The 27,824-nt window shown below is 43.9% G+C and overlaps 2 protein-coding genes across 2 annotated transcripts in view; both read left to right on the top strand.

Moving 5' to 3' along the window:
• The window catches only part of LOC135368621 (nuclear hormone receptor FTZ-F1-like), a 92,949-nt gene extending 79,683 nt beyond the window's left edge, over positions 1 to 13,266 (top strand). The window contains 4 exon segments of the mRNA XM_064602022.1: positions 6,066 to 6,324; positions 8,362 to 8,462; positions 9,871 to 9,924; positions 9,926 to 13,266. Coding sequence (XP_064458092.1) covers positions 6,066 to 6,324; positions 8,362 to 8,462; positions 9,871 to 9,924; positions 9,926 to 10,141 — 630 coding nt within the window. The 3' untranslated portion in view covers positions 10,142 to 13,266.
• Positions 13,267 to 15,341: 2,075 nt separating this feature from the next.
• LOC135368620 (dual specificity protein kinase Ttk-like) lies at positions 15,342 to 24,234 on the top strand. The gene is made up of 17 exons (XM_064602021.1): positions 15,342 to 15,550; positions 15,632 to 15,770; positions 15,864 to 15,961; positions 16,040 to 16,139; positions 16,918 to 16,997; positions 17,146 to 17,258; positions 17,688 to 17,760; positions 17,843 to 18,038; positions 18,281 to 18,352; positions 18,421 to 18,575; positions 19,032 to 19,198; positions 19,897 to 20,021; positions 20,218 to 20,301; positions 22,722 to 22,898; positions 22,973 to 23,045; positions 23,845 to 23,939; positions 24,096 to 24,234. The coding sequence occupies exons 1-17, from the start codon at positions 15,504 to 15,506 to the stop codon at positions 24,120 to 24,122; spliced, it is 1,821 nt and encodes a 606-aa protein (XP_064458091.1). The 5' UTR covers positions 15,342 to 15,503; the 3' UTR covers positions 24,123 to 24,234.
• The last annotated feature ends 3,590 nt before the right edge of the window (positions 24,235 to 27,824 follow it).

The raw sequence follows: 27,824 nt of genomic DNA, 5'->3' as shown, positions 1-27,824 counted from the left end.
CATACTTCTCTTCGCCTTTCTTGTACTGTTGTAAGTTGGCTGTAGAAGTAAGCTGAAAATCTGATGGAAAGTAACTGCTCTGAGGCTGGAAAAGATAAACTGACAAACACAACGTAAACCTCAAGCTACCTATAGAGGCTTTAGGAGTGACAGCATTTCATACAGAATGTTACAGACGCAGAAATCTAGAGTTCGATGCCCCTGAAACTGCAAGCAGAAAATATATATATATATATATGTATACATATAATGTTCCAGAATGTGACTCACCGACGACCGCCACGTGGCGTACTTGCACCGATTGTGACGTCACTTACCGAACCTATTTAAGCAATGTTCAACCCCCGTATCTCTTTTGTCCTGACGAAGAAGACAGTGCCACTGTCGAAACATCGACCGTTCTTTTAAACGTTTCATAGTACATATATTATAATATTTGTGTTAGACTACCCACTAAATACACTAGTTTTTGTTAAATTTCCTGTAATCTGTCGTCCACGTCTTAGTATTTTATTTACGTCCAAGTCTTATATATATATTTGTACACCCCAAGAGAACGGGACGAAAGCTACGAAAACCTGAGTGATCGGGCGACACTCGCGAAGAATGAATGGCACACATTTCCCCCATCGGTTACTGTGAATGTCGCTTCTCAGATCTGTGCATTGCTGCTTATTCTTGACAAGAGACGGCCGTAACAAAGAATGGGCGCAAAGTGTCTACTGCTTGCAAAGTTGGATCACTTTTGCTTTCTGCTGCCTGGATGTGAGGCCCTTTCGCTCTCTGTGTAAGCTGACATGATGCTCCCCGCTCCCAAGTAGGTCAGCCACATGACTCGCGCTGCCAGGGAGAATGTAAACTAAACAGCAAGAGAAGCAACAGGGTGAGGCGGAAACCCAGCCCGGGAATGTTTATTATTCTCCGTTATCGTTTTATGTTTTCGATTTTTTTTTCTGTCCTGCGACAACCTGCCGATATAAAGTATGGGAAGAGAAAAATCGTAATTTTATGTACCCATCATATGGGTACATATGGCATAGTATATGGGTATATATGGAATATGGTATACTATGGCATAGTTACGAAGTTTACCAAACGTTCGTTCGACTTACACATGCCTCGGATTTTGGGCCAAGTATACAGTATATACTGTGCACTCCTAGGTCCTTGTATATCCGGGTTCTTGTCTCTCCTTTCTTTCTTTTTTTTTTTTTTTTGTTAAATCGCGAGCAAAAATCTTGTTTTTTTTTGTTTTTTGTTTTTTCATAATCTGTTAAATAGAGTGAAATTGGGCGATATCGGGTAGAAGAAAAAAAGAGAGAGAGAGCGCTCGTCGCATTTCATATGGGCATGGGATGCCGAGCGGCCGTGCTAAATGCGCAGTGCTCCGCATTCCCTTGAGCCCGTATTGGTGGCTGTATATCCGCATTGGCAAGTTCGTTTTCGGTATTTTCGGATTTTACTCGAAGTGTCGGGGAGGTACAAGCAGGTTTTACCGGGTCTAACCCTAAAACTCAAGGCTCTGTGCAACTCTTGACTGTCTGACGTACTGGGCTGTTGACTGACTGGGTTGTGCAGGTATGCGCGGTAGAAGGTGCGAATTACTGGGCGTCATCCCGCGAACTTGTCAGAGAGTTTCTGTGGCTCCCCTCCTCTTTTTGTGCGGCCGCGCTGCACGAGGAGCGTCTCAGAGAAGAGGGACGATATGAGGCTTCCTTTGTGCTGCGGGATTGTTTCGTTTTAAAGCGTTACGTAATGTGTGACGTCGAGCGCCACGCTATGCAGTGACGTAACGTTTGCGGCGCTGTCCCATTTTCGAGATTTTCGCTAAGCCGCGAAGCGCTCGCCTGTCGCGGCACGACGTAAAAGTTACGGGGCAAAAAATAATGGAAGTGTGCAGAGAAAAAGAAGAAGAAAAAGGGGGAAAAAAAGAAAAACGTTTGACTGGGGTGGTCTGAAGGTGAATGACGGGACGAACGATTCAGCCCGGTTATTATAGCAAATGAGGTTAAGGTGGAAGGCTGGGAAGTGGGCATCGGAGACAGTGTTCCGGTTAGGTTGCTTTAGCCACTTTCGTTAGAGACTGCAATGTCGTCGACTGGGACTTGTCGTAGAACTCTTCCGTCACTTCTATTTGTCACTCTAGCTCCGTCTTTTTTTTTTTTTTGTGTGTGTGTGTAAATACAGAGACATTTGCGCCTGATTTGAGCGAATAGCTTATCAGTGCTCGTACGAAAAATTACAAAAATTAGAGCACCTCAGGCCACGCTCCATTTTGAGGAGCAGTGGTGCTGATTACGTCGCACTAAAAAGAAAGAAATCCGTGTTTCTTTCGCGTTTCTCCTGACATCTTTTTTAAGTCTTTGTGTGGTTTTTTTTATTTATTTTCTTTTTTTTGTGTGTGTGTACCTACGATCGGGCTTCAGTTAGACCAATACAGCCCAGGAAAACTGAGTGATCACATGGTGAAAAGGGGGCGAACAACACTTGTCGCATAAAAAAATAGCGTTTCGATTGGGCAAATTGTCGGAGTTAGTTCCGAAGGGTTTCCGAGGCAGAGGTAAAATCTACATATATCAGCATGACTTCGCCTCTGTCATCAGTATCGACATTTGTCAGTCTTGTGGGTGTTTCTGATTGAGCCCGCTTGTGATGTGTAGCATCTCCCCTTCGGCGCGTGTGTAATATTTCAGATCGTGTTTATTTTGCGTTATACGCGTTTAAAAAAACATATGGCATTTAATGTTATTACTGCAGAGCCCAGAAGGATATTTCCGCTGGTGGGTACTTCTAAATAAATGAATAAATAAACAAACAAACCTGTAGTGACACGAAAGAGGTTGGCTTCTTAGAATATAATTCTTTTTGTCGAAGCATGGGAAAGCGCAGTACGTGTGTACGTACACAGTCGACTGTACTCTAATATAATTATCATTAAGCTTTACATTGCACAGCTTTACACGCAAATTTCACTTAATTTATACGGTAAGAGATGAAAAGTCGGATGGGCACGAAATGATATAAATACAAAATAAACGAGACGTTGACAACAGAAGTAGGAGTATTAAGTATAAAAAGGATTTATTATGAATTAAACTAGTTAATCAAAAAGCGCTAAGGGAAATTTACATTCAGTCTACGTTGCGGCGGAGGCTCCGCCTTCGTCAGGACAGCAGTATTCAGGGTAAATTTCCCTAGCGCTTTTTAATCAGCTAGTTTAATTCATAATAAATCAATTTTTTACTTACTCCTACCTCTGTTGTCCACGTCTCATTTATTTTGTGTATAAATATATATATATATATATATATGTGTGTGTGTGTGTGTGACGTAACGACGAAGAGACCGAACTCACGCTCGTGCATGGGCAGGATTATTCATTAAACTGATATTGCTCGGGACGGATGTTCCAGTGTTCATCACACACACACACATATATATATATATGCATCCAAGAGATTTTCGCCGAAGCAGACGGCACCATGAGACAATCCTCGACTGTACGCAATAAAGCATACGTGCTTTGGGGAGTGGGTGGGTGGGTGGGTGGTGAAAGGGCTCGCCGTTGTCGGCCTCACAGAGGTGGGCAACGTCACGACTGACGCCCTGGGGGAATGTGCGTCCTGGGCCGACTTCTAAGGGAACTGTGCCGACATATGTCTGAAAACGTCTGAGGAAAACCCAGGAAAAAACCCAGACAGCACAGCCAGCACCGGGATTCGAACCCGGGTACCTCCCAGTCTCGGCGTGACATGGCCAGCACGCTAACCACTGAGCCACGGGAGCTGGTGCTTGCTTTGGGGAGAAGCGCCGCACTTCAATTCCACCGATTTGTAATCTTCCTCGCGCAAATTGCGTAGCGTGCACCTATTTGACGTAACACCTCTGTACGGAATGGGTCCGCCCCTGTCCGCTGTTTCGTAGCGCTCTCGAAACGACGACGCGACTGAAAGGGTTGCGTTACGTCAGCGATTTGCTGCGCGGTGTCGTACGCTATGGCACAAGCCTGTTTGTTGTTCCTTTTAATCTGATCATCTGTCCCCGTTTCCTCCTGTGCGTTGGATGTGCCTTCGTCGCTGCAGCCTCATTCACTGCCGGTAACCTCCACGAGCCGGAGACAATGAAATTAGCCGTGGACTGTTCATTAGTGGTAGAATTTGCGCAAAGCACACCTTGAATGGGCGCAGAAAAAGGCTCGAAGGAGGCGGCTTTCTGTATCCAGTGCTTGCAGGGATCGGTAAGAAGCTTATTTCGAGATCAGCCATATCATCAGTGCCAAAACAGAAATTTGCGTTTTTGTAATAATGATTGCTGCAGTTTTCATCAGCTTCTGCTTTTGTCGCACTCGTGCTTTACACGGACAGGCCACGCGATAGTCATAGTCTACACGGCTGATTTATACACCCCAAACACACCCTCGCTTTCTTTCCTATGCACCCCCTACAAAAAGAGAGAGAGAAAAGGGGGGGTTCAATTTCATTTTTTCATCTCGGGGGTGGGGGGTGCGGGGGGCTGTTACGTACACTCGTGTAGCTGGCTTTCTTTTTTTGCCTTTTCGGCAGTTCTTTTTTTTTTTTTTTGGGTGTCAGGGATTTTTCCTCCCAGCACCCCCGCACACCCCAAAGATATCACACCACCCCCAAAATACCTGCCAAGAAGGTCAGAAAAGTACGGACAACCAGGCGATAAGAGACAAGATAAGTGACCTAACCTACGAAATTTACAACAGCCCCCTCACTCCCAAAGATGAAAACCCTGCGAATATCCCTAGGGGGTGACTGGGGTGGATGCGATATTTAGGACGTTTTAGGGGGGTGATTGGGAAAGACCCACCGTAAAGCTGTTTTTCGACACCCCCACCACTACATAATTTTTTTTTTGCAACAGCCCTCTCCGCTCTTGAGTTTCTGGTATACTGCACAAAAGTCTCGGCCAGTCTCAAACGCAAACGACATTTCTGATTGCACAACGAGGCTGAAGCTCATCCATGCTCTGGCGTGAATTTTCGCACGCCGATAACTTTTCGCGCCAGGGCGATCGGAGACGGCGCTATGCGTCACGTGATAACATCGTCGGACGAGAGGCTGAAGGGGTGGTATGCTTGAAAGACTGTTGTTGGCAGTGTTCCAGTAACTTGCTTTCCACCCAACTTGATAGCCAGCCTGTGCAATTTCTCGCGGGTATTTACTCCGCACAGACTTTCTTGTGTGTCTACGCGAAAGGATCAACCTGTTTTCTCCCGTGGGTGTGGCAAACCATGAGCTGGGCACACAGGCCACCATTATTGTGGCTCCACATGAATAAAAATTGGTTCTGTCTAAATCGCGCAACCGTCGTAAGACTTCTTCTTTTCTAGCTGCGGGCATTCTTGCAACAGATGCGCGTGTTGTAACGGCTATCAACAGTAGTTTAAATCTGTGTCCATTGGATGTTGGGAAAGTTTACTTTATCACGTCCGGCACGTTGGAGAGTTTATTATCGGGCCTCACTATCAAGCCTCGTGATGAACACTGGCACACATGCTCTTGTATTTTACCAGCGATTTATTCAGACACCCCGTATCACTGTCAAATTGTGGCGACCCTTACCCTTTGGCTACCCTACCATTTCCTTTCCGTGCACCCCCCTACAAGTGTGTGTGTGGGGACTTTGTTATTTTGGCCTTGCAACATACCAGTGGTAATAACTCCCTCCCCCAATTTTTTGCAACACCATCAGTGCTTGCGATTCTGCATAAACCACGGATCGTTACACTAGTGTATCGCACGTTATATTTTCCCATAAGTCTGGCAGAACACTTTCCCGATTGTACCTCTTGTTTTGTTCACCTAAAAGCATGGTGTGTAGTCCTTTTTGCCTTTCAGTTTAGTTGAAGACATTGAGATGTTATACACTGTTGCACAATGTTGATGTTATACACACTCACCAAATTCTCGTTCCCCCATCTTGTGTTCAAATAATAATGGAAAGTTTCGACATGTCAAAATAGGTCTTCGCATAGTCTGAAATTGTAATGTGACATGTTTATCGTTACTAACCCACGTGACATGCACATTTCCCTCTAGGTCGATGACCAGATGAAACTGCTGCAGCAATCTTGGAGTGACATGCTCCTTCTCGATCACCTGCATCAGAGGCTTCATCAGGGACTACCGGATGACACCACTTTACCCAATGGGCAGAAGTTTGACATTGTCTCCTTGGCCTTGCTTGGACTTCCTGCACTCGCAGACCAACTCCACCAAGTGGCCGCGAGACTTCGGGAATTGCGCTTTGATCCTGTTGACTATATCTGCCTCAAGTTCACCCTTCTCCTTAATCCCGGTAGGAACTTTATGCTCTATAATACACCGCAATGTTTATCTTTGCTTCCAGCCGTCAGATGGGTTTGTGCTGTGCAAACATGTTTTTGAGTGGTGGTGGTGGTGGCGGTGAACGGTGAAGGCAACTATCTGCACACCTCAGCATATTGAAACACTGGCGACGAAATACCCCACTCATCATCATTCAAATAAAGTTGTACATTTTTATTTCTTTGATGCGTTATGGCTTGTTAACTTAATGACTATGCTAGTTATGGTTTTGGGGGCAAAACATTGTTAGTTCCACTGACCGCTACACTATGTGGACCGTGCATACAGTGCTGCCCCTCCAACGGAGACGAACGAAGTCACTTTCTCGTTACGGAAGTTTCTTCCAACTTGTTGAGAACAGTGCGACGTTGCACTCTGGTGTACGTATAGTCTGCTCTGCTTTTGCAGTGACTGGGTTTTAGCTAGGATGGGACCATGTAATTGCGGTTTTCAGTGATGGTGAATGGGGTTGCATTTCTCAATTTGGTGTTCCATTCTAATAGCCTGCAGTAAAAAGCGTGTGTTTTCGTTTCTTCGCTTCTCCGCCGCTGTAGTGTCGCGTCTCCGCCACCGTCTCTGCACGCATGCGTCATACTGAAGGAGCAGACGGTAACAGGTACTTCCCCTGAAGACCACACGCTCGTGTTTCCGTTGAAAGGGGTGACACCGCGCAAAAACCGGGCGACGCACAATCCGCATAGTATACAGGTCAGTGGTTAATTATTTTACAGGAATGGCAGAATGTTAATCACCCAAAAGTCAGTATTGAATGGACAAAGAAAACAGTGGGAAAATGTTCCTTCTACGTGTCTTTATTTTGTAAAAGAAATTGTTCTCGTATAATTTTTGCAAAATAGGTGTCCGCGATCACTGACAAAAATTGCACCGAACGCTCCACCGCATGCATACTATCAGGGGTGTCGTAACAGACTTCTTCCAGCGCAGCACGCAGCAGCACATCCCATGGGACCCTCCTCGTCGGTTGCATGTTTTTTCATGGGTGTCCACCAGAGCCGTAGCAACGGTGGGGCGAGAGGGGCAGCTGCCCCAGATGCCCTCGCCACAGAGGGCGCCAAACAGCAGGCCCTGGCAGGTTGGTTAGGCAGTATAAAGCGGGAACGAAGAAAATTTAAATTTACAGTCTCGCCAGTACAAATAAGCGTTCTGTTTTCTTTGTTTACGGGGCTTATGACGGCTGAGGGAGAGGGGAGGGGGTCTACCCTGTCCTGGGTGCAAACTCGCCTCGTGACGGCTCTGGTGTCCACCCTGCTACTCATTTTGTCAATATTGGTCGGCAGTGACCATTGTCAATTTCAGTCTGATTCTGAGCAGGTGCAAAGGTTGTTAAAATGACTCAGTGGTGCCTTAGGTGCCTCCGCAAAATTCAGAATTCAGGCGAAAGAGGACTGATGGACAGTGCACATTCGGGTATCTCGTTTCGGTTGCACACTAGTGCCGCATTTTATGTCAACGTGTTTGCTCTGGGACGTGTCCAGCTAGTGGTTCTCAACTTTTTGCTCCTTGCATCCTTCTGCAACTCACCAAAGCGTTATCCCCGCCCCTTTCTATATTGACTGAAAAGTAACGCACACATAAAAATTGAAAGTACTTTATTGTTTTCCTAAAACCAGTTAAAAACCCCAGTGCAGCAGGTGACAGCGAAAACAAGGGACGATACAAAGGGATGTGGGTGACGAGGCATGTACTAGCAACCAAAAGTTTATTTGACAGAAGGCAACGTCTAACAGAAGACATTCTCTGGACATTTCTGCTAGATAGCCACTCGAGTACCGCACACACCTAGGAACTGTGGTGACATACCGTCACGGTGTTCCCTGTCTCCTATGAATTAGGCTCTACCATGAATGATGTACCATGCGGAGTGCGTGCGTGCAAGGGCCAATCGGAAACGAAAGTCACGGTGGCATTCCCCCATGACACCCCATGACACACGTTTCAGCTTGTTAATGCGCAGCGATGTATATTCACTCGTGGTTTCATTTTGCAGAAGTACGGACGCTTGGGAACGTGCGGTTGGTTCACGAGGCGCAGGACCAGACAAAGCAAGTTCACATGGAGTACTGTGTCAACTGCTACCCACAGATAACGGTCAGTTCTTAACTGCATGCTTGTTTGGTAGCTTAGTACATTTTGAATGGTAAAAGAGTTCAGTTTGCCCTTTGAATTTCGTCAAAAATTCAGCAGCTGTGCTACGGAGGCAATTGAAACCGAAACTGGTAACATGGCGAATATAAACAGTTTCGCGAAAGTGAAACCCATGAAAATCATGGGCAAACCGTACATACCCTGCAGGGTGTTCAAATGGAGCTTGCTACCAAATTAGAGCAGGCAAGCCTATGAAATGCTCTTGATAGTACCCTCATTCCATGCTCAGTGCTCCTCATTCATAAGTGTCTCGTTTCCATGGTCCCATAAATGTTTTTGAGGGAGTTCCTATGGGGTCCTCATTGACAGGTAGAGCGTTGTGTCTTGGGGTTAAACCTGGTGAACCCCCCCCCTTTTTTTTTTAACCTCCGATTTGCATCATCGTTACTTAGGGTAAGACTTGAAACCCTCCAAAAACGAACTTTCCGAAGTGCAGATTCAGATGCCAATACATGAACTGCAAAACACTGAGCACTACGTTGAGCCTGTTCATTTGATATGTGAGAAGGTCCTCATATATATATATATATATATATATATATATGGTACAGATGGACAGATAACTGGGTACAGATGGATGCGAAAAAGAAATAGACCAAGTCCTGAAGAAATTTGGGAAGCCGTATAAGGGTTAAAACCAATTGCTACTTTTATTACATTAAAAATGAAGAGGGAGGTACTAGAAATAGATTTACAGCTACAGTTAAAGGTCGACGTTTCGGCAGTCAGCCCTGCCTTCAACAGGACTGGCAGGCAGCGGCAGGTTGAAGGCAGCGCTTACTGCCGAAATGTCGACTCCTAACTGTAACTGTAAATCTATTTCTAGTACGTCCCGCTTAATTTTTAATGTAATACAAGTAGCAATTGTTTTTAATCCTTCTACGGCTTCCCAAGTCTCTTCATTACTTGTACTCTATATATATATTCTATTCTATTTCTCTCGAAAGTTTGCTTTTCCACCCGATATGGCGCGATTTTACAGTCAAAATAAAAGCAGATTTTTGCCACCAGATTTTAGAAAGAAACATAAAATCCAAAAGTACAAGGGTCTATTAACAGACAAACTTAAAAACAGCATTTTCTTCTTCTGTCTGTTTCTATACCTTTTTTTAGCAGGAACTTGCCTTTCATTGCCAGCACGCGCAGCGAGTGCCTCTTTGGGCTCCCATCTTTCTAGTTGACTTTTAGAGTATAGTCCTGTGGCATTACGGGATATGTCGCATGCTGCCTGCAGTTACGTTTGCGAAAGAAAAAAAAGTGTGAAACAAAATCTCCCCGCTGACACTGTCACGTGCTCCCTCTACATTGTGGCTTCTGGCTTCGGTGTTCTCTTCTTTTTCTTTTACTTCAGGACAAGTTCCACAAGCTTTACCAGCTCCTGCCCGACATCAAGATGATCAGCATGCGGGGAGAGGAGTACCTCTACTACAAGCACATCAGCGGCAGTGCACCCACGCAGACCCTCCTCATGGAAATGCTTCATGCCAAGAAGAAATAGCACTGAAGAGAGAGCCATCAAGCCACCACACCATCAGGACCTTCAGGACGACAGTGTGCAGCGCCCCCTTGCAGTCGTACCGGGACCGCGGCGCAGTGGATCCCACTATGCTTTTGCCCAGTGATGCTGCGGGTTGCTGGCACCCACATCGGATTTTTTAGGAAATACTGGGTCTGCGAACTACTTGCTGCAATGCAGAGAGAGAGGCTATATTACACATATTCGCATATATATATACATATATGTGATATACATAACAGAGAGCAATTTTAAGAGATACTACGATACACATATATCTATGGAGAAGAAACTGTATAGTGTGCGAGGAGCACTGGACCTGTCCCTCTCGTGGTAGCTACATCAGGTAGTGTCCGTGTCTGTGTGTCCGTCATCTGCTGGTGAAGTGAGAGAAGCCACGTTAATCGTTGTTGCATGGATGTGAGTGTGCGTGCACGAATGGCTAAACCTTGTCATGCCACGGGTTCAGGCCCCCGAGATAGGACTCAGTTTCCAGCAGCATCGAGTCACCCCGTCAGTTCACGCGTCACTGTTTCTGTTTTTTCATCGCATTTTTATGTTGTCTTTCTCTTCTTTTTTTTCTCGTCATCATCGTACAGAATCATTGCGTTCAAGCGATTCTCTTTAGCGCAAGACTGCAGTTCTAAAGCCAGCCCTCCACTGTAGTGTTCCGCGCCGATTGTTGTTGTTGTTACGAATGTTTGTGGAAGGGAATGGTTGTGAGTTCGACGGTTTTGGAAGGCATCACGAGTGGCGACCAGGAAAGGGAGGCTGTCGTTCCTTCCCCTTTCCGCTCGTAGAGTACGGGGAGTACTTTGATGAATGAAACACCACAACGTGCCTCGCCGGAGCAGCAGCAGGGTTCTACACAGGCAGTATGGCGCCGAGAGAGAGACATGTGCTTTTTACTTTTTGTGGAGAGAATGGAAACCTGTATTTCTTTTTGGTGGGGGATTAATTTATGATAAATCTTGCTTGCTCTGGGTAGGACCTCCCCCCCCCCCTCCTCTTTTCTTTCTTTTGAGATGCAAGTTTATGCAGCGAGATGTAGACTTTTTTTTATCTCGATTTTTCAGGAAGCAGGACGAGAAAAATACTTACTTGTAATTATTAGGGCCACAGAAAAAGTAACTGTAGCAGCTCAAGTTATTTGTTTCACTGATGTGTTTGTTTGCTCCTTCTGCATCTCTTGCTATTCAAGAGCGTGTGTAAATATACCTCCTTTTATATGCCACCCTTGTCCTACTGTGTCGGATGCCCCTCCCCCCTTTTTTTTTTACCACGCAAGTTCCTTCATTGAGCAGAATACATATATTTATACCAGTGCAAAATTTCATGCTTATTGTTCCATTCTAGCTGCTGTGCAATACCTTTTTTTAAAGTACTTTTCTAGTTACACTTACCTCTCTTTGTCTTTACTCCGGTCGATCGCTCCAGTTTCAGCACTTTACGTAAAGGCCGTCGGTGAAGTCCATGATTAAAGAGTTGGTTGTACCTTGCATAGATGTCTAAGGCTTTTGATGAGAAAGTGATAAGCGTGCCCGAAAGGATGACATTGTAGAAAGCACGTCTGACCTAACAAGAATGTGCAGGTGGCAAACATTGCATGAGGGCGAGCCCCGAGAAGTAAAAATCTCATCATCTTGGCTTCGGCGCCTGAGTTCTTGTCTGTTTGCTTCTGAGGTGACACCAAAACATTGTATAAAACACAATGTGGAGAGCACACTGCCAACATAGCTGCTGAATGAATGCTAACATTATTTCCTGTGTGGCAGTTAGGAAGGCTCACACTACTTGTGATTGGCTCACTACTATAAATAAGGCTAAACAAAGGAACGTATGCGGACTTGCTGTTCCCCTTCGGTGTCTCAAACTTTTCCCTTCTGGAGGAAAGTTTGCCACTAACATGCAATCGCTGGTTCCTGTAGCTCTCATGCACATGTATCTGCTTTCAGTGTTTCAAAGCTGCATCAAGATGGTGTGCCGATACATTATTTTCTTAAGCAGTTTGCTGCAGATAGTATTCCTGATGACTGTTGCAGTGCACGACGTGTACGAACAAGCCGTTTCAGCAGCCAATGGCCAAATACGACTTCTTATGTAATGCTGGCAGCACATACACACACACACAAGCGCACAATTAACTGATTGTTTTTGAATGGTTACGTCACACATTCTCGGCAACTTCGGTCTTCACCTGCACAACGTTCATCAGGGGGTGTGTTACAATTTGAAGAAGTGGTGTAACATGCACAACATTTCTTTTTTTTCTTTTTTTTTTTACACGACAAAACTTGTGAGACGGAATTATAACACAAAGAAGAATAGCACAGATATATAAAGTTGTTATAAGGTGCCTTATATAATGTTAAATAGCGATGTTGTCGTTGAAAGTATCCCTACGCCTATATAGTTAGTGTTTGTAAGGCAGATAATGCCCCAAATTTTCCCCCTTCGGCTTTTTTTTTTTTTTTTCGCAGTACGTCCGCGAGTGGCTAGTCAGCAATAATTGTACTGTATGCATGTGCACCTTCCTTCTTGGTTTTGTGATTGGCTTCTGGGTACTGCTCTTCGCTTTGATTTTCCATGGGATGCAAATCAGACGCTGTTGCACAGCAGAAAATTAATTTATACGCAACATAAGTGCACCTTTTCTCCAATCAGCAGCATCCCTTGCAGAGTACGCTTTACGAAGGTGCACCTTACAAGAGTACAGTGTGCACGCAGGCAGATCTTTCTCCTTCAATATAACTGTCATTCAGCAAGCTGCATATATGTGCATATTAATGTGTGTGCTGATCTCAGGCAGCGGTCGTTGTCTCGTCATCATGCCCTCGTACAACCTTTACCTCTGCATACTTTACCTTTGTCACTGTGATTGCCCCGGTTATGACTGAGTGGTGACCGAAATGAATGTGCTGCATTTTAGAGTAGAACACCCTTCATCGTTAGAATTGCAGCCTACAGTGGAACATGAGTGAAATTCATTGTTGGAACTTGCATTTTAACACTGCCTTCTTTTATATTGAATCAAGAGTTCACATCATGTATAAAGGAAATGGACTGGTACATTTATTGTGAGCTCGTTATGGTATTGTTACGTTTGTGTGTTACTTTATTGTGATGAAATGAAAAAGAGACCAATTAGATCATTGCTTCTCCGCAGAAAATACTGTATGAGGACCTTTCACCCACTGTTTGATCATGTAAATAAACTCAATTGTTATGTGAGCGGTGTCTTTTTAATTACCTGCATAGTTACTAGCGTAAATTCCTCCTGTTTCCTGGGTACCAAGTATCAGGTACGCATACCAGTTAGCATAGGAAAAAGTCTGGACCTGGGATTTTCCCAGGACTTTAATTTTAGGGGGGGTGTACCACCTTGTCGTCGTTCAATCGGCACTGTAGCCGGCATGTAGCCAGCATATAGACAGTCGAAGACTTGCAATCGACATTCTTCCAAAGGCAGGTGCACAAAAATGTGTAAGGCACCTGGAATTGTTAAAAAAAAAACAAAAAAAAAATGCCGCAGCTGTCGGTAACCACTTACCCTAGGCAGGGGTATAACATGTGCTTAGACTAATATGTCACCCAATGACTGCGCCATGGTGCATTCTCAAAACTTTTCAATGTTTGATCAAGCATGCAAAGGTACGCTGGCACAGTTCTATTTCTTTCATTTTCTTTTTGTTTAGCCACGTTGTGTCAGTACAATCTGATTCCGCAAAATACAGTTTCCCGTAAACGTCAATCTTTTATTAATGGGCTTGATTGCGCAGTTTGTTGTATTTTGAATATGAGGCTACTGACACACTGATTAGTGCACTTTGTGAAACTCGATAAATATATGCTAGATGAACTTCGGACGCTGTTGAAGAAACAAGGCCTATAACTTCAAAATGCAAAAGAAGGTGATGTGTGTGCATAATTGTTGGACCAACCGTAAGAGAAGACTGGAAGAACGAGCACATTCCGGAGAGTTAAAGGGACAACATACCCAGCCGCGGGGGTGTACCCGGGTGGGGGTGGGGGGAGGTGCTTGGAAAATCCTGGCAACGTGCAGGATTTGATAGCCACTGCGCTGTGCGACAGTGGGCTGCAGATTAGGCTGTGCACATGCAGTGTGGTCAGAAATATACTTCACACTTTGTGCATTCTTGGCACACTTTAGGATGGTCAAATTTGGAGAAAATATTAATTCGCCGCTTTGATTCAAATTTGGGGTGACCGCTGTTCTTTGCAGAATTTGTGCAATTTAGGATGGTCGAATGCAGAACAGAAAAAAAAGAAAAAGAAAAACATTAATTCAAGATTCAAACAACAGTAGTAGGAAAAGTGAACAGCCTCATTGTTGTCTTTTTGCCTTTTAATTTTTTTTTTTTTTTTTTTGCATCTTAAGATGTAAGTATCAAGCAATCAGATTCTGACAACAGTAGTGGAGGAGGAATTGAAATAGGGCAGTCGGCAAAAAAGCCAGACGGTAGCAGGAAGCGAACCATGCACCTTTGGTCAAATATATGGTTATATACCAATATGCTACGCTGGCAGTCTTCAAGGGGCAGCGATATTCATAGGATTTTCATCTCGGGGGTTGGGGTGACGGCCATATCTGTTGCTTTTGTGGCGTTTTTCGCACTTCTCTTTTTTTTGTGTGTGTGGGGGGGTGTAAGATTTTTTGGGGGGCTGGAAAAATGCCTGCCAAGGAGCCCCAAGCAACGGTGCATACAGGAAGCCAAATGAACAAAGGCAAAAAGAATGGACAGAGTACTCAATACAAGTGTTGACGTCGTAATCGGAGACAGAGACTTCTACAGATCGCCCCGAACACCCCAATCCCTATAGTGTTTGGCAACCCCCCTAACTGTTTCGTCAGTGCACCCCCCTACCGGAGGGACCTTGTTATTTCATCCAAGGAAACGTTGAGCAGTACAGATGTAATTTTATATGACCCCCCACGTGCTAGTAATAGTCTTCCAAGTGTCATATACAGCAAACGAAAACCGAAACCAAACCTCGCCGGGTCTACTTCATGGCTTCGGCCACGCTTTTTGGCATTTTTTTCGTTAGTCCCGTGCTGGTCGTGCCCTCTAGAGGGGCTATGGTAAGGCTCATACTCATAAGCAGTCGTAAGCGTAAGCACGTCTGTGTGTGCAATTTTAGCGTGGAAGAAAGAATAAATTTTAGACAAGAGGTCACTGCATAAACCCGATGAAACCAGACTCTGGTATGAATAGCAATCAAACTGCCCAAGCGCTCGTTTCTTTCCTTCCCCACTTCCTTCCCCGTCTTAGAGCGGATGTGACGTTTGCTTGTGGCTCGTGGTCTCGTGCCGTCTCGTTGGTCTCCTGCAGTCTCTTGGTGCAGCAGAACAGAACAAAATGCATGGCAGAATGGCTTTCGCTTGTAGATGGCGGTTCATTTAAATGTTCTAAACAAAGGTTCCCCACGGAATTCTGCTGCAGATCGTCATGACATCAGAGAAATACTTCGGCAGAACTTTCCCTTCAGCGTCAAGGTAATCAATTTAGTTCGAATATAATATGCCTCCTGAATTAATTGTGTTCTAGTACACACCATAATCTTCAAATGTTTGTAGGCGGGATGCAGGACCCATAACCGACGACGGCATTGCAGCTCCATGCAACTCTACAAGCGCAGGAAACCTACAGAGCGTTACAGAAAACATGGCAGTCCCAAGGACTCCAGTGCAGTCGTCGTTCAAAGCTGGTGTGATGGTAACATGTTCAAGTGCACAGCGCAGTGTCTCACTTACTGCAAAACTTACTTTCGTTTTCATTCGATAACATATAAATTTTCTCATATTGCAGATACCAAGCACCACAAAAAGTGCATTCTCTTCAATTTCGGACATATTGAATATGAAAACCCCTGAATTTCGACCGTGTGCGCCATGCTCAAAAACAAAGTAAGTTCCATATGCCGTATGAGCGTAAAGTAGCCACAAAGTGTCCACAACTCGTTTAAATTTCTTTGCATGCCAAAGAGAAGTTGTAAACGACGAAATGTCTGCAACTGGCATCAAGAAGAACTTGTATTCCTCTTTGGTGCCCGATAAGGGCTGTGCTGCAAACGCAACAGGGGAGGTAAAGACATTTTATTTATAATTTGTTCCAACTACCAAGCTGTAGCCTGAGTCTAAAAGTTGATAAGCGTGATATTACTTTGACATCAGTTGATATTGATAGAACGAGGAGGCTTTACCATGGCTGTCCCTAAGATTTCTTCCAGGGGAGGGTGAAGAACTTGGAGGAGGGGTGGGGGGAACAAAACATTTAACCAATAGACACTACACAATAGAACAAGGACACTCTGATATGCAAGGATCAAGCTGGCAGAATTCTGGGTAAAGATGACGAACGAATGCAGAAGCTCCACACGGTAGTTGCGACGAAAGGGTTCGGACAATTCTGACAAAGTTTAGACCATGATGACAGACATTAATTGCTTCTGGGACTGACACTGAGGCTCTTGCCACCTGCATTTGCATATTCATGTTAAAGCTACCTTTCAATCAATTTCTATAGTCTAAAAATTCTTATCTGTAGCCCTTTTCTACTGTATTGGACTAAGAATCACAGATATCTTAGCAGGGCTTAATTCTACTACTAATTCTTGAAGCTGTCTGACTACACATGCCTATTTCTCAACTAAAGACGTGACAACAGAGAAATACCAAGACAAACACAGTGAATGTCGTTCACCATGTTTTTCCTTGTATTGCTCTATAGTCAGGCTACTCACGGCCCCTTTTGTACTCTACCTGTTTCTTGTTTGTAATGCTCATCCATCCAAAGTATATGACCTGTGCTCAATAGAAAATACCGTAAAGTTTAACGCTCTTGTTTTTTCCCTTAACCGTAGGGTTGGAGAGACAGTAGTAGTGGAATTCGAAGTAATTCGTCTATACAGATGGAGTATGTTCCACCGCTTTTGAGAAAAATGTAAGTGATATCTTACATATCTTACGCATTGACTAACATGAAATTTCAGTTTGCTGTGCTACTGCTAGTTTTGTTCTGTGTGACAGAGCTGACATTTTTCAGTTTGGCGCTGGTTGTGTTTCCTCATTTTTCATTTTGATACAACTAGACGCGAGAACCCATCAATGGTGAAGAATGCCCCGTTTGACCTCCAATTATTACGTTCTTCTGAAGATGACGATGATGATGATGAGCATGAAGAGGATGCTGAAAGTAATATAAGTAAGTTTGCTATGATGCATTATTACCGTATTTATGACAAATGGCAGTGCACCTGCGTGCACAAAAATTGGGTAAATAAACATGGGCTCTAAACTCGCGCAAATTCATGTGGAAGAACTTCAATGGATAGCTCGGCCTCAGTTACTCAAACTAACTGAACTAGTTCGGTGCAAGTGGTCATGTAATGCATTTGCCACCAAACGTTTATGTGCATTCCTACAGGTATCTCAGGGAGGGCAATTTGCTGGGATGAAAATCAGGTTTCACCCTAAAGAGGCAACCTTCAATTTGGGGTGCAAGTTTGGGGAAGAATCGGGTTAAACACTAAAACTTCAGGCTCCACCTATAATGTCTACATTTGAACATGAGCGAGTCTGCCATTCTCATTGCATCACGTTCATACTTGTATTCTTCATTTTTGTTGTTCAGGTGTTACGAAGAAGAATGACAATCATAGCAAAGTGGGTGGCAGGAGCTATTTACCTGGATCTTCAGCTGAGAGGCAAGTATGCTGGCCACTCACACTCTTATATTACTCTGGGAATTCAACACTTTGAGCTTCACTTCTTTCCAAAATTTCCTAGTGGCTTCTCGTCAAGAGGTACCACAAAACGCAGTGTAGGACAGCGAAGTACTGGCAACAGTGGTGCTGCAACAATGCCAGATAAACCACCTACCAGGATTCCGCCCAGGTGCTCCTCACGTCGAGCAAGCCACCCTGACAAGGAACTTCCAGCGAACCACCTGCGAAGTGAAGACGCCTTGGAATCCCACAAGGAGGTAACGCAGTTTTAATTTACTCTGGCACTGATGCTACCATCAATTTTTGTAGTTACTTTTTGGAATATAGTATCTGCTGCGTCAAAGGAGCTGTGAATTTTTTGTGAAACGCCATACAGGTAACCATTTCAGCATTGACCTGTAATTTGTGTACTCCACACACACTTGTAAAAATGTAATTCCCTTTTTGCGCATTATCTTTTCAGATTACAGGTTAACTTTGGAATTACATATTTTTGCAGGACGCTTCCGTCAGGGTCAATGGCAAATACTACCAAATTTTCAGCATTATTGGGAGTGGTGGATCCAGCAAGGTATATTGCATCCTTTGTGGATTGCATAGTGCTATTACAAAATTTTTCTTCATTTCTTTGCCCCTCAGGTATATCACGTGTTTGACGATAAGAAGCACGAGTTTGCGGTAAAGTTTGTTAACCTTGAGGAGGCCAACGAAGAGGTCACAGCAATGTTTCTAAATGAAGTGACCATTCTGAAGCAGTTGAAACATTGTCAGCGTGTCGTCAGACTTTATGACTAGTAAGTGATGGAGTGTCTGCGTTGGTGGTGATCAAGAAACACACGTAAAGCCACTAGCTTTCTGCGGTGGGAAATTAATTATCCGCGAAGTAGGATTTACAAATCCGCAGGATTCTGCGGGCAATGGAAAATAGAGCCAGAAGTATACGCATGTGCTCAAAAATTGAGGGATTTGGGGGAAAGGGGTGTATGCTTATTCGAAGGACAAACGAGGGAAAGGTCAGTCAGTTGGGGTTTTCACAAGACCTTGTAAATATGTTCAGTAGCAGCCATGGTGACAATGTCAAGAAAGTATATACTGATACAGTTAGGGGGAAATGCACATGTATTGCAGCAAATTCACAAGCTGAACAAAACTGACGTATAGACCAAAGAACGTTGCACACATCAGCAAGAATGTTTTAGTTTTCGTACTGCACAACATCCGACCTCTTAACTTTTCTGCTTCCTTGACAGTGAATATTGCAAGAAGAAAAAGATGCTCAGTTTGGTAATGGAAAAAGGAGACACAGACCTCTCTGGTGTCCTGCGATCAATAATGCGTGCAAACAGCCTCAGTCCAATCACTGTCAAGTTTTACTGGTCAGAAATGCTATACGCCGTCAAAGAAATCCACGAAAAAGGTGTGGTTTTTACTCCTTCAAACAGGAAGAAAAAGGAAAATCTGGTAATGTTACCAGATTTGTTTTTTTACCATACCAGCATGGGGGTGGAAATGCGAAGATAAATTGTGTGTGTGTTGTTTTTTTTCTTTGTGTGTGTGTGTACCAGCATAGAGTGCATTTTATATGATAAGCTAGTCAAAGGCAAATTACTTCTGCGTGATGTTTGACCAATGTCACCAACATGAAACAGATCAGTTGTTCTCTGTGAAGTTTCATGACAATCTGTGGTTTGTTATTCATTCATCTACATTTATGAATTTTTGTAGGGCCTTGTGTTTCGGGGTTAAACCCGGTAAAAATGGGATTTTACCCCGACTTGCATCATCATCACTTAGGGTAAAACTCAACCCCTCAACTTGGCAAAGTGCCAATTCAGCCATCTAGTGCGTGCACTGGAGAATGTCAAGGACTGCACACTCAGCGCGGCTGTTATGTTCACATCCAAATGGGAGCAGCACTCTTTTATTTCCCACCTGGAAATCTGCGTTTTTACCCAATTTTTACCCACTGATTTTTGGAAAACTCAAAACTCGAAAACACAATGCCCTATTTATGTGTTATTGATCTTATTGCCTATATGTTACTTCTAATTTGTTTTGGGCCAAGTTTGTTTGGCAGTAAATGTCATGACATTGCCTTGTCTTAATTGCCCCTAGGTATAATTCATTCGGACTTGAAGCCTGCAAACTTTCTCTTTGTGAAGGGGACCCTGAAGCTTATTGACTTTGGAATTGCTGACACAATGCAGGCTGACGTGACCAGCGTTATTAAGTCTTCCCAGGTAATATTTTCTTCTGTCAAATAAACCTTGGGAACTCATTGCTGCTCCTTTAAATTAACAACAGAATTGTTCCGACTTTTGTGGCACAGAATAATACAGCTGGTGATGCAGTAATGGTCAACAGTGCTTTGCAGGGTTGCATTAAATGTGTGCTGTCTTTTTTAAACGTAACGCTCACCCAGCATTCTTCTTTCAGATGGGAACGCTGAACTTCATGTCACCTGAATCCATTATGGGTACTGGAGAAATCTCTGAAAAGACAGGAAGACCAGACATCAAGGTAACAGTCATTTCAGTATACACAGTAGTGCTTTTATGGAGGCACTTGTCTACTTAAGACCGGCCCGTATATTGTGCATTTCGTGCGCGCAAGCCGCTTTTTGTATTCACAGAGAAAAATTGAAGAAGTGTCCTACTTCCTTTTTAAATATAAACTAACTACGACTGCTTTCCCAACAAAGCGTCAGAAGACGCAGGAAAGCGAGAAAATAATTGGAGAAGAGACCCACTTTGTGGAATATGCAGCGTTCTGAGTACAGAAATGTACATTTGAAAGGCCATGCTGTGGAAAGAGGGTAGTGGCACCGGTTGATATTTCTGTTGTGTGTGCACCTACAGTATCTGTGCCTCATGCGGTTTGACGCACGTATTTCGAAACTGTGGCAGCATTTCAGGCAGTGCACTGAAACGTCCACCTTGTGGGCCGGCCTTAATTACATTCGTGTCATGTTGGTCTCGAATATTTTAAACATAAAACTAAAATACCACCAGCAATCCGTGGTTGTTGCAAAAGTCTATGTTCTAAGCACTTTCAGCGCAAAGCTGTTTTTTCTAGTTGTGCTTTGACCTCGTGGAACAATGACAAAAATATCAGGGTGTCTAGTAACCTGCAAAACGTGGAATTGTCAGGGAAATTTGATGAGACTTGGGAAAAGTTTGAGAAATATTAGGGAATTAGCCGAAAAGCAGCTGAAGTTGGGAAAAATAGCTGACAAGTGCTGTGACGGTGCGCAGCAAATTGAGAGTGCTGATCAACGGTTGAGCAGCCGCACCGCAGCCGCACCACAGCACCGTTGCTGTGAGTAACAGTTCGCCAATATGACAAGCTCAGGGGCAGAAAAGTAGGGCAACCTGATTTATACTCAATAAAAATTATCTGTTTTATGGGTGATCTGTATCAAGAGATAGCTACAGGCACCAACTTCCCCTTTGTTTTGGTCAGTGAACAATACAATACAATACAATACAACAATACAATAGTCAGTGAACCTGAAAAAGTCGGGGAACTTCGAGGCTACAATTTGGTAGACACCCCGAAATATGTATCAGTCATACCAATCATGCTGACAACCTCATCACCTTCCGCAGTGAATCTGCCATCTTCAGAATCCTGCTAATCATTTGCATTTCATAAAGCCAGAAGTATTTCGTCATACAAGCAACAATGCAAAAGCAATGCATCATGTTCTGATCATTGATGTCCTTGAAGTCCTGTGCTCCATGTTGCAGCGCCCTGCAGGCATACCTTCAAAACCTTTGGTGTGTGTGATATAGTGACCTGTTGTATTTCTGAGCACTGAGCTGTGCATGTTCTGTTGTTCGAATTCTTATCACCACAACCAGGACTGGCATCCTCCTTTTGCCTCCATGGGGACAAGTGGGAAAATTCTTTATTTTCTTCCTCACCTCTGTCATTTTAAAGCGGCTTCCTCCTTCACGAAATGTGTCGGTGCCCCTGCAGGGGAACTCAGGGAGAGCAATTGCCCAGCCTGTGTTCCCGTAGATGCCAGCTCTGACCACAAGCTAGCTAGCTATATAGCTGTAGCTCTTGCATGACAGACAATCTTGATAAGTAATTGTTTGGACATGTCTCTGCAACAACAGACAAGAAAAGGAGGTATGATCACAATGTTGGAGTTGTCGGTATGCCAAAAATCACTACAATGTAATCCCGTTAATTAGAAATCTAATTCGAGCCTCCGGATAATTCGAACAGACGCTTGCGTCCCATCAAAGTCGTATATATTTCAATAGAGGAATATGTTCGGTCGTACGAACACATGAACGTGTGCAACAGTTTATTCGAACAATGTTGCTCGTCCACGCCCTTCTCCCCACTACGCATTGCCCTGGAATCTCCTGAGTGTGCTCTGGCCGGTGTGTTTCTGTAGTGTAAGGGACACATTTACTTCAGTTCAGTTCGCTTATTATAATTATGCGTCGGTTAACGTGAACTTGTGTGTCAGAGGAAAGATGAGGACTGTAATGAACACTAACGAATCGCCGCAATGGTGTGCGCGAACGTGCAGAACAATGCTGGTTACTAAGGGTTTGTGATTGAGTCACTGCTGAAGGAACAAATGCAACCATTGTAGTATAACAGATTATTTTCTATCTTGAGGCGTATTGATACTTGCCTGTACATATTTTGGAATGAATAGGTCTCTTATATTCCCAGCTATTGCATGACTGCTCTTACTCAGGGCAGCTCCCTTTACTTCGAACTCCACTTTATTCTAACAGATCTTCGGTCCGCTTTGGGTTCGATTTAAGGGGATTGCACTGTAGAAACAAGCAAGGTTTTATTGTTTTTTTTTACCTTTTATTGTGCTTAACATAGCAGAAGTCTGAATGACAAGTACAATAGTGCGTTGCTACAAAAACTTGCTAAGTAACCTAGCACCAAACACTTTTATGCAGATAAACACGAAGTCAGATGTTTGGTCACTTGGGTGCATCCTGTATGCCTTAGTGTATGGCAAGCCACCCTTTCAAGACCTGACATCTGCCCCGCAGAAATTGCATGCCATCACAAACAGTAAGCATCCGATCCCATTTCCTGAGATTGAAGATCATCACCTTCTTGATGTGCTGCAGGTAAGCTGAATAAACATCCGCTCAATAGCACTGCGTACTGGTTCGCAATTTTTATCTATTGTGTTGCCTTGCAGCAATGCTTACAGCGAAATCCGAAAAAAAGGCCCACAATATCTGAATTGTTGCAACATCCATATCTAGTGGAAGGTACTGACGATACGGAAACTGATCTGCCTCCTTGTGTTGTTGAAATTGTTTCGAATTGTGTAATACATCTAAATATAGAAGCTCGTGACTGACATGCGATATAGCTGATTTCTAGAGATGGGACGAATCCAAAATTTTTCGACTAATCCGAATCCGAATCCAGGGAAGGTTCTACGAATCCACGAATCTTACGAATCTCAAATTTTCGGAATCCTTAAAGAGTTTTAAAAGCCAGAAAAAAAAAGCACTTTTAGCGAAAAAATGTTTTGAAGCAGAATATGATGCCTTTGTTTAATGAAAAACAAATTAAATAGTGCTTAGTTTCAGTAGAAAATATATACCCAAATAGTTCTTCAACGTAATTTATTTAACTTGTTGTTCGACTACAAGAAATGCGTAAATTCTCGAGTCTGAATCATTTCCATAAAACTAAGCAACTATCGAAAGAAAACCAGGTTACTTTAAAACCTGTAATGTAACAGTTCCTGTCCGAACTCTTTCAGTCCAGAGCAATGTGAACAAACATGAAAACACCCCGTCGGCCAATGAGGCGTTCGGCGGGTTCCGGAGGCTCCAATTTGAAAAAGAAAGGAAGAAATGTGATTGGTGAAGTCGAAAGATTCGATTCGCCGTATTGGGCACTGATGGGATTCAGATTCCCGAATCGCGAATCCCTGCCTAGGATTGGTGGATTCGCGGATTCGGTCGGGACATCCCTACTGATTTCAAAAGCGCCATCTTGGATTCAGAAACTTTTTTGTGCTGGTGCTCCGCCTTGATTTGTCCATCTCTCTTGTAGGAAAGTCGAGAGCTGCATCGACAGAACCTGATCTGGCATCTTTGATTAGCAGCATTGAACAGTTATCTCCGTGCAGTTTTCAGAAGGTAGATAGTGTAAGTATACAAGTTTTGAAAAAGTACTTGCACCTGCAGTTTCCAACTTCTGCTGGCCGTACAATGTGCGTGCCTGTGTTATGACAGTGACAACAGAAAAACGTTGCTTGAATGGGGAATTTTGCCATATTGCCACGTTCCTTCCTTTTCTTGCAGTTTGTCAGAACTCTGCAAAAGAAGTAGCTGGTCACATGAAAGGTGTGCTACCGGTTATATGGAAACCTCTCTAAACTTGGACAACATTTTTCTGTCTACAGATTTTAGTTGGGTACAAATATATTAATATTTTATAAGATTGTATGCTTTTAATTCTTCGATTAATTTGTGTCGTGTCATTAAACTGTAGCGATGCATACACTTTGTGATGTGCTCTCACAGTTTTGGAGTGTAACTTTGAAATGGGGTAGTGTCTAGACCTCTAGTGCCTCAAAGAACACATTATCTTTCATGGTTTCTTTTCCTTTTCTGTTTTTTTATCTCACATTAAAACTGAAGTTGCTCAATGTCTCAAACATGTAAAAGTAAATGAGGTGTGATTGCCATGAAGGGCATTGCGAAAAGCCTTTGCCAGCTACACTCAGGGATGTACAGTGCATTCTCCCCTCTGTCTTGCAGCACTAGTAAAAGTGAGTTTTGACACTATCACCTTTACCTAGATCCCCTAGCTTTCCACGGTTCCGCAAAATTTTGCGGAACATAGGGTTTTTCGCGGGAAAGCCTTTTTGTCGCGGAATTCCGCAGAATTAGCATATTGCTCATTTCATTTCACTTTCCAAGCAGTGAGAGCTGCTTGGCTAGGGTAACACCCCCTTACACTTGTGGCAGTTATACCATAATCTAAACAAACACAGGGTTAGAAATACATACCTTGAAGGTGCAATGCAAATACAAAACACATTGACAGACTTATAGGCTAGACACTATAGGCGGTAATCAAAGAAAGTTTCTCTTAAATAAATTCATCACAAAGCTTTCTTGGTGGCATGTAGAAAATATCTACACTGGAGTAGAAAGTGTTGAAAACGTTTGACAACTTGTATATTAATGACTCTCTAGCATAATTGCCAGAGGTCTGATTGCCTAGTTGGAAGCATGAAGGGCTATATTGCACAGGGAGACCCACATAATGTTGTGTTGGCGAACGGCCATCGGATACGGTCTGGTTCATAAATAATTAGGCCTGTTCGTGATTTTAATACTCGTAACGTCCTGAATAAAGCAGAAGTATGTGAGTAACATGAAACTACTTCTATAATCCTGATTGCTCTTCTTTTTCCGGAAGTGGTTGTGAACAGTGTATCAATGACTGACAGATTCAGTTTAGCTGGTTTGGGAAGTATCTTTTCTTTTACTTTTTTTTTTTCCGAGTTTTTATGGCTTTGACTTTGGATGTGCTATTTGGAGCAGCTTTCTCTGCACAGAGGAAAGCACGAAACGCGCGCGCAGGCTGCACAGGGGGGTTTGCATTTCGATTGCGCATCGTTATGAAACCGCGAAACTCTCGAAGCTATTCGGACGCTCTCAAACCAAACCTCAAACAATACGCGTCACGTGATGATTGTGAACCAATCATAAAGCACAACGCGTTTCTCGCGGACGCACGTGCTGCGCGGATTCTAGACTTGTTGGTTTGGTGTTGGAATTGTGTTGGTGGCGGCCGATTTCATGGCCGATTCTGCCGACGCAAGTCTGAGAATGCGCTACACGGTAGGGGACCCAGAGACACGGAACAAGAAGGACGGACGACAAATTCTCGGACTCGTCCGTCCGTCCGTCCGTCCTTGTTCCGTGTCTCTCGGTCCCCTACCATGAGTCTATACCCTTGCCTGCACCCTCTCCCTTCTTTCTTTAGTACGTTACATGTCACATTTAAGCATAGATTGAGAAGTTACCCGTCAAAAAGAACTCGTTACAAGTTAAGTTACCGTGTGCAAAATGTAACTAAGTTAATATAACGAAGTTCTTCAGCCTGAAATGTAACTCGCAGTTACTGAGTTACTTAAAAAAAAGAACAAGTTACTTCCAAGTTACTTCGATTTGTTTCGGTTTCAGTCTGTCTACCAATGTCGTGATGACGTTTCTCTGGTAGAGGTCTATTCGAACGCTAGCATCTTACTCCGTGTGGGCGCACAATGGGTCAGCTTCACTTCAATGGCAGCGGTTCTTACTTCCTCAATAAACTACTGTCATTGATTGAATATCACGTTTTATGGCAAAATGCCATGAAGGAACCGGAGAGAAAGCAAGAAAATATGTGGACGTGAGTGAAAAGCCAGTTAGAAGTAACTTGGAACGAGTTCCCCTGAAAGTTGCCACGGCGCAAAAGTACCGAGTTAAGTTACAAGTTACCAAAAAAAGGAACTTAGTTACAGTAACGAGTTACCTCGATCTCTGCATTTAAGCAAGAAGACTGCGCGGGACCGCGCTCGCGAATACAAATCCGCAAGGTTCTATGAAGACGGAGGGGTTCTTTTCTGCCGAGCATACGCGAAATCGGTTGATATTCGACGAACACATATCAGGCTTCAAACATAGCACGAACGCGGACAAAGCAAAGCGAAAACAAGAGGAGCACTCTTTTGGCGGCCCATCTACGAAGGTTTTCAACGTTCAGGTAAGCTGCCGCACGCAATGGCGAGTGTTCTACACTAACGTTTCTGGCCTTTTCAACCCAGTCTACCACCCTTGCTGCTGAATGTCAACTGTATCTCAAGAGTGCAGGGGAATTGTGCGTCGGTGAGAACCCACCTCGTTAGATTTCTTTCCAAGGAAGAACACTCTGGTCCAGACTTTAATATTATCGGCTTCTGGGGTGGTACGAAGAGACTGACACCAGCGTTAGCCTCTATTGCTCTGCGGTACATTCCTGCGCCAGCTAACTCAGCTTATATGCTGAGAGGTCATTCAGCAAGTATGGGGACATTGTGTCTAAGAAGTGCTACTCACTGGTCAATGAACATACTACACATTACCTGATGCTGAAGCACAATAGCTAGCTTCATCCTGTAGGCTTGGTGGTTGCCCACTGTATTCGTATCCGATGTCATCTCTTGTTTGTCTTTTGTTGGTTTGGTAGAATGCTTTGCTATCACTCTTGGAAAAAGAAAAAGACAACAAAAACAAAGAAAGCACGGAAAATAAACAATATATCATTTGTCCCTTGCATCCTTTGTTCAGCTACACAGTCGCAGAAATACCCGCGGATTTCTTTCTTCCCCCCCCCTTTTTTTTTCTTTGAGACTCACGGATTTGTAACGTATAGGTCGCGAGAAAACAAAATTTCCACCGCAGGAATTTATGGGCCTTACCTATATTACATTTTCAATGTCCGTGAACACAGTTTGGATGTGTGGTGGCGTGCACGTATGCACAGACGCGGGCGGATCTGGGTCCGGGTGTCCTGACCCCACTAAATTTCTGTCGTTCCATTGTGTTTGAATTGACCTTAGGGAGTGTGGTGCATGCTGTCCGAGGCAGGACCCGTCCAGAAAAATCCTGGATCCGTCCCTGTACCACACACGAGGCTTGTGCTATAGAGAGGTTGCGTTGCCCATTTCAACCTATATCCTCTGTCCAACTTCGTCAGCAGAGTTCGTGCCTTGCCTGACCGATGCTCCATTCCCAAGCAGACGACTACGGTTCTGTTTCTATGGCGTTTCAACCTGCATCTATCCTCTTGGCAAACTTCCCAAAGGAGGCGGTTCTTAGCACGAGTGACGGTCATTGCTGGGCAGACCACTTCCGAACCAGGATATCCATCCCATCTCAACCCATATCTTCTGTCCAACTTCGTCGGCAGAGTTCGTGCCTTTCCTGACCGATGCTCATTCCCAAGCAGACGACAACGGTTCTGTTTCTATGGCGTTTCAACCTGCATCTATCCTC

Source organism: Ornithodoros turicata, chromosome 9 (genome assembly GCF_037126465.1).
Source record: "Ornithodoros turicata isolate Travis chromosome 9, ASM3712646v1, whole genome shotgun sequence".
NCBI lineage: Eukaryota > Metazoa > Arthropoda > Arachnida > Ixodida > Argasidae > Ornithodoros > Ornithodoros turicata.
The sequence above is the reverse complement of the archived record's forward strand: the minus strand, read 5'-3'. Positions and strand labels throughout refer to the sequence as shown.